This window comes from Perognathus longimembris, chromosome 10 (genome assembly GCF_023159225.1).
Source record: "Perognathus longimembris pacificus isolate PPM17 chromosome 10, ASM2315922v1, whole genome shotgun sequence".
Classification (NCBI taxonomy): domain Eukaryota; kingdom Metazoa; phylum Chordata; class Mammalia; order Rodentia; family Heteromyidae; genus Perognathus; species Perognathus longimembris.
In genome coordinates, this window is record NC_063170.1 from 37555503 (window position 1) to 37561648 (window position 6146).

At 53.6% G+C, this 6146-nt stretch overlaps 1 protein-coding gene across 2 annotated transcripts in view; it reads right to left on the reverse strand.

Annotated features, from left to right (window-relative positions):
- Nucleotides 1–5444, reverse strand: part of Stab1 (stabilin 1) — a 30720-nt gene extending 25276 nt beyond the window's left edge. The window contains exons 1-3 of one of the 2 annotated variants that reach the window (XM_048355874.1): nt 5248–5435; nt 514–650; nt 62–177 (exon numbers count right to left, since the gene is read on the reverse strand). In XM_048355874.1, the coding sequence (XP_048211831.1) occupies nt 62–177; nt 514–650; nt 5248–5328 (334 nt within the window). In that variant the 5' untranslated portion in view covers nt 5329–5435. Of the gene's footprint in view, nt 1–61; nt 178–513; nt 651–5247 lie in introns of both variants that reach the window. The other variant, XM_048355876.1, reaches the window with a different exon arrangement.
- Between the last annotated feature and the right edge of the window lie 702 nt (nt 5445–6146).

Consider the following 6146-nt stretch of genomic DNA (forward strand, 5'->3'; position numbering starts at 1 on the left):
GAACAAGGTAAGGAAGAGCTGGGGTGAGGTGGACGGGGCCAGGTGAGTCCCTCCCCCATACCGTAGCACAGGGACCCCCAGAAGCCAGGGCAGCAGGACTTCTTCACTACATCCTTCGAGCACTCCAGGCTGCAGCCGCTCAAGGACATCAAAGAGTCCCCCAGCTGTACCTCATATCTGGGGACACAGGATGGTGGTGAGGACGACGGGAAGGTCCCACTTACAGCCCCCTACGGCAGCCTCCTACAGTGGGGTTCTAGTGTTCCCATTCTTCCTCTCCCATCTCCACCTAGCCCAGAACTGAGCACAGAGCCTGGCAAACAGTAGGTAGCCAATAGACACTATCATCATTTCACCCCTTTCCTTCCTGTCTGCCTGTCTCTGCCTCCTTGGAGGATTAGCTTCTGTCCTCACTTTCCAACCTATGGGGCTCCCCCTAGCTGCCCGCTGACTCCTCCGACTCCTCTTGGGATGCTCCTGGAAGTGGGAAACATGGATGTGGGGAGTTCATACTGGCAGTTCTGGGTTATCTTCTCTGGGAAGTGCCGAAGCCAGCCTGAAGGACAGACCACTTTCTTGATGGCTGCACACGTGGTACAAGGTGTGTGACTGACAAACTTGATCTTCACATCGCAGCGTTTGGACCGCACCTGGGCCATGGGCAGAGTGTGGAGTTAGGAACTAGGACCTGCACCCACTCGGGACTCTGGCGTGACTGCCACAAGACCTCAGCGCCTCAGGAATTAGTGAGAATGGAGAAGGCCTGGAGAAACCTCCCTGCCACAAGTTGCTAACTGCAACAACAAAAAACCTCATGAAGCTGAGATCTGAGGATTGTGGTGTGAAACCAAACCAGGCAGAAAGTCTAGAGACTCTTCTGTCCAATCTACCAACAAAGATCCAGAACTGGAGCTGTGGTTCAAGTGGTAGAGCACCAACCTTGAGCAAAAAAGCTAAGGAGGGACTGGGAATATGGCTCTGTGGTAGAGAGCTTGCCTAGCATGTACCGAACCCTGGGTTGGATTCCTCAGCACCACATAAACAGAAAAAGCCGGAAGTGGTGCTGTGGCTCAAGTGGTAGAGTGCTAGCCTTGAGCAAAAAGAAGCCAGAGACAGGCCCAGGCCCTGAGTTCAAGCCCTAGGACTGGCCAAAAAAAAAAAAAAAAGCTAAGGAACAGTACTCAGGCCCCGAGTTCAAGCCCCAGTACTGACACACACAGAAAAAGTTGCTAATTGACACAATCTATTCCCATGTCCATATCAGAGCTTCCAAGTCTATACCTGTGAACATGAGGCAAATCTCTGCCGAATCTCTGTTCTACCTTAGACCATGTCAGGTGAGGAAACTGAAGCCCAACGTGGTCCTTGGCCCAAATCACTCCCCAGACAGGGTGTGGATCCAGGACTAGAATCTGGACTGAGTCCTGCTTTTTCATTTAAACACTAAGCCAGCAGCTGCCTGGCTCCCAAGCCAGTCCTGTGGGCTGATGCTCGGTGAGAACACAGTAGTATTGTTGTCAGTCCTCAGGCACTAGGGAGGGGTACAAGCTTTCAACCATGCCTGAGGGTCAAGGGGGGTGGTGTGTGGAACCTCTAGCCACATTACTGCTCAACTGGGACCCTTCATCTCCTAAGTCTCTGATCTAAGAGCACCAGACCTGAGAGGCTGGGCTACTGAGGGGTCATCTGGGTGCAGGGGAGAGGGTTCTGGCCTGTGTGCCCTTGGCCTGGGCAGTCTTGACACCAGGCCTGGCCCTTGACCTCCATCCATAGTCAGGGACAGGTGGGGGGAAAGATCATCACCTCACCTGATGGTGGCCTGGCTGAGATGAGGACCATAGGACCAGCTGGGGAGAGTTCAGGACTCAGATTAAATGGCCCCTGCTATCCCATTTACTGGCCTGCCTTAGTTTCTGTAAGTCCCCTGATAGGGCTACCTTTACAGGACAAAATGCCAGAAACAACATTGTTTTCATCTGGAGAGTAGAGTTAAAGCTTACAGGTGTGAGAGAAAGAGGCAGAGGAAAGGTGCCATGGGCTCAACACCTGTAATCCTAGCTATTCGGGAGGCTAAGATCTAAGGATTGTGGTTTGAAGCCATCCTGGGCAGAAAAGTATGAGACTCCTATCACCAATAAACTTCTCAGAAAAAGTCAGAAGTGGTGCTGTGGCTCAAGTGGTAGAGAGCTAGACTTGAGCAAAATGAAGCTCAGAGACAGTGCCCAGACTCTGAGTTCAAGCCCCAGGACCAGGGGGGAAAAGAGGCAGAGGAAAGGTGCGTGATGATGGGGGAAGGGGTGGGAGCATGTCCTTAGGGGGCTGAGATGTGTTGAAAAACGCTGAGGCTGCCATGCTTTGAAGAGAGTGAGTGCAGAACATCCCTTTCCTAGAAAAAAAATCACAGATGTGTGGCTTTTCAAAGCCATAGAAAAGGAGAAATACTGTCCTTAACACTTTTCTTTTGCCAGTCCTGGAGCTTGAACTCAGGGCCTGAGCACTGTCCCTGGCTTCTTTTTGCTCAAGGCTAGCACTCTACCACTTGAGCCACAGCACCACTTCTGGCCATTTTCTGTATATGTGGTGCTGGGGAATCGAACCCAGGGCTTCATGTATACAAGGCAGGCACTCTTGCCACTAGGCTATACCCCCAGCCCTGCCCTTGGCACTTTCTTTTGGTGAGCATGAGGGTCCCAGGGCCTCTCCACCACTGTGATTTGGCCTTTTCCGCTCATGCCCCTGTGGTCTACAAAGAAGGAAGTTGTTCCCAGTGGCCTTGGGGCTGGAGGCTGTGATCTCACTCCCTATCCTAAGCTCCAACTTTGCTGAGCCAGGTAGAGCTCAGGAAATTGAGTAACTCAGGAGCTGAGCAGCTGCTGGCTCAGGGCAAAGGCTGGGCTGGCAGTGAGCTGCCCTCAAGGCCACCTGCTAGCATGGCCATGCTGAGGAAGAGCAGTCAGTCCTGGCTTAGGGTTATAAGAGTGCTGCTGGTACTCTCAAGGCAGAGCCAGGGCTGGGTGAAGCTGTGGACAAGGAGAGACCAGGAGGAAGCTCGAGCTTTGTCACTGTGTGTGAAGTGGTGATGGGTGGATAAGCAGTTGCCAAGTCAGCTCCTCACCAAGGACCACATCCCAGGATAGCAGTCAGGCCTGCATTTGCCCTGCAGCCTGGAAGCTGCTTCAATAGCCAGATCCAGAATCCTGCCATGAACGCGGCTGGGTAGAGTAAGGCTGAATCACAGCCCGCATGCTCAATAAGGTTTTTTTCTTCCTTGGGACCTGCCAGAGCCAGAGCTGGTTCCACATCCCTCCCACTCAGGTTCAGAGCTCTGAGTTTGCAATGTCCTTCCCACAAAGATCCTGCTAAAGGAAGCTGAGGAGACATGAAATAGTAGCCTGTTGGGGAGAATATGGAAGTTCTCTCAAGATGGAACCAAGATCCTAGAGATTTTCTGGGGTGGACCCCCCACTCCCCCCAGAGAGGAATGGGACTCAAATGGCTTCCCTCTACTCTAGATCAAAGAAGGAGGGGGTTGGGAATGTGGCTTAGTGGTAGAGTGCTTGCCTTGCACGCATGAAGCCCTAGATTCCATTCCTCAGTGCCACATAAACAGAAAAGGCTGGAAATGGTGCTGTGGCTCAAGCGGGAGAGTGCTAGCCTTGAGCAAAAGAAGCTCAGCTCAGGGACAGGGCCCAGGCCCTGAGTTCAAGCCCCAGAACTGGCCAAAAAAGCAGGAGGGGATAGTTCTGGATCCTGGCAATACTTGTTTCTCGTTGAACCCTGACTTAAGACCACAGGCTCATTCCCAGCACTCAGAAGGTCCTGCTATGACCCCTTACTGGATGTGCGACCGAAGGTGTCCCTAACAGCCCCAGTGAGTTGCATGGTACCCAAGGTTCCAGGAGGGCTATGTGGGTGTAAACATGAGATAAAGCCAGCATTGCTACATCTCCTTTCCTCAGGACCACCATGCTTTCTTTGGCTTAGTCAGGATAAGTCCCAGACCCAGAGCTGCAGATTTAGGGATGCTCAGAGCTTATGCTCAGTTCAGAACAGAGTTCCTTTGAGAAGGAAAATCCTCCAACATAAGGTTTCTCATTCACACTTGATCCTAAGGCATGGTGAAGACACCTTGCATTATACACATGGAGAAGCTTGCAGGCCCAGACTCGCTAGAATTCTCATCTTCCCAGCCTCCTGGGGCTTGTTCCACCAAAGACCTATCTCTGAAGCCAGGGAGGCCCTTCTCCCTGGCACCTGTCTGAGAGACCACAAGGAATGTAAGATTAAAGAGCCCATTGGTGGCAGGGAGCCTGGGTCCCTGTACTGGGGGTGGATCCTGGGCAAAGCTTTTCCTGTCTGGACTTCAGGCTGCCTATTAGCACCATAGAGACAGCGACAGCTTCAAGAAGCAGAGGAACTTGATCTCACATGACAGATTCCTTCCCTTGATGGCAGGTCCCTGCCAGAGAACTCTATTGCCATAATTCAGGAGTGAAGCTCTTCCCGAAGCTCAAGCAGAAGCAACATTGCTACTGTGGGGCTCAGTGCAGACTGGCAGCGGCTGCCTTCGCAGGCCTGATAGGCACCATGCCATAGCCGCACACAGGGCTCCGCCTGCTCACCAGCTTGCCTGCAGTAAATCACAGGCTGTGGTCTGGACCTCAGCTCCAGGGGGAATGGCCCATTGCCTTTGCCCTTGGGCCCTGGCTTTCTCATTAGGAGAACAACAGGACACACTACCCAGAGATTGTGATGACTCAATGGGGTCCAGCCCAGAGCCGATCAGTGGCTGTTTACCCCGCAGCACTCCAGACAGTCTTAGGGCAGGACATAGCACACACGTGTATTCTGTGAGCCTCAGTTTGTGATTCCATGTGGATTGATGGTGATCACATCTCTGATCTCTAGGTAAGAGCCACAGAGACTTGTGCCTCAGTCTTGGCAGGATGGCCAGGAAAATGGGGCTGGCTCAGTTCCCCACTCATTCTTCAGTTGGGGAACCCCAGGACCACTGCACAGACCACATAACTGGCTGCCCAGGTACAGTTAAGAGGAGCACAGGCAGAGACATCCCGATACCTCAGGTGACCGGATGCAGTCCTGGAGACTGGCTGGCACAGTCAGACAGATACCCGCTACTTTGCTATCCCCAGACCCCATGCCCCATCTATGGAGAGCGCCTCCCCGTTCCCAAGCTGGTGGGTAGCCCCTGGAGACCAATACCCCCTGTGACTGGCTCACACTCACCTTCTGCCCCCTGATAAAAGTGGAGCCCACCAGGCAGAAGGCCAGGAGGTAGAGTGGGAGAGGGCTCCGGGACCCCGCCATGGTCCACGCGGCTGGAGGGCAACGCTGTCCAGAACAGAAGTGGGAGCAGCTGGGGAATGGGCAGGCACAGGACAGGCAGGCGGAACGGGCAGTCGCCTTAAAAGCTCTCAGCCAGTTCACCCCCACAGGAATCTGCCAGGATTTCCTCCTGTGTATCAGCGGCCTGCAGGCGGAAGGGAAGGCGCTAGACACTGACCCTGCATGAGCAACCTGGGCCCCCGTCAGGGCTTCCGGGCCCAAGACCCCCCTCCAAGCCCACCATTAACCAGGGGAGATTCAGAAACAAATGTAAATGCAACAATGCCCACCCCATCCTACCCAGCCAGCACTTTATATTCAGAGCCTCTAGGGTTCTGCTGACTGGGAGGCCAGGGAGCCCCAGCTCCAGCCTAACCCTTCCCCACTACCAGGAGAGATAGGTGGACTCAGACGCTCTCTCCTTACCTGTCCCACTCCCAATTCTCTGCTTCCTACCACTCCCCAAATGTGTTCCATCCCACCTCTCACGGTTCTGTAACCCTGCTCCACGGTAGCCATAGCTTCCCATGCTCTCTGCTCTAGCCAGGAGGGCATTTTCCTTCAGGTGAGCGCACCTGGCATGTTGCATATGCTGCTTAGCCTGTCACAGCTGGCCCCTTCTCTCCAGCAGCCTCAGGTGAGAAGGGTTAATGCTACTGGTGTGGACTGAGCTCCCACATCAAGCCTACTAGACCAGACTGGTGCAGATTCCATCGTCACTCAACAACAGCCAAGGGCATCCTTCATTTCCTAGTTCCCACACAAAATCACCCATCCTTGAGAACCACAGAGTATCTCAC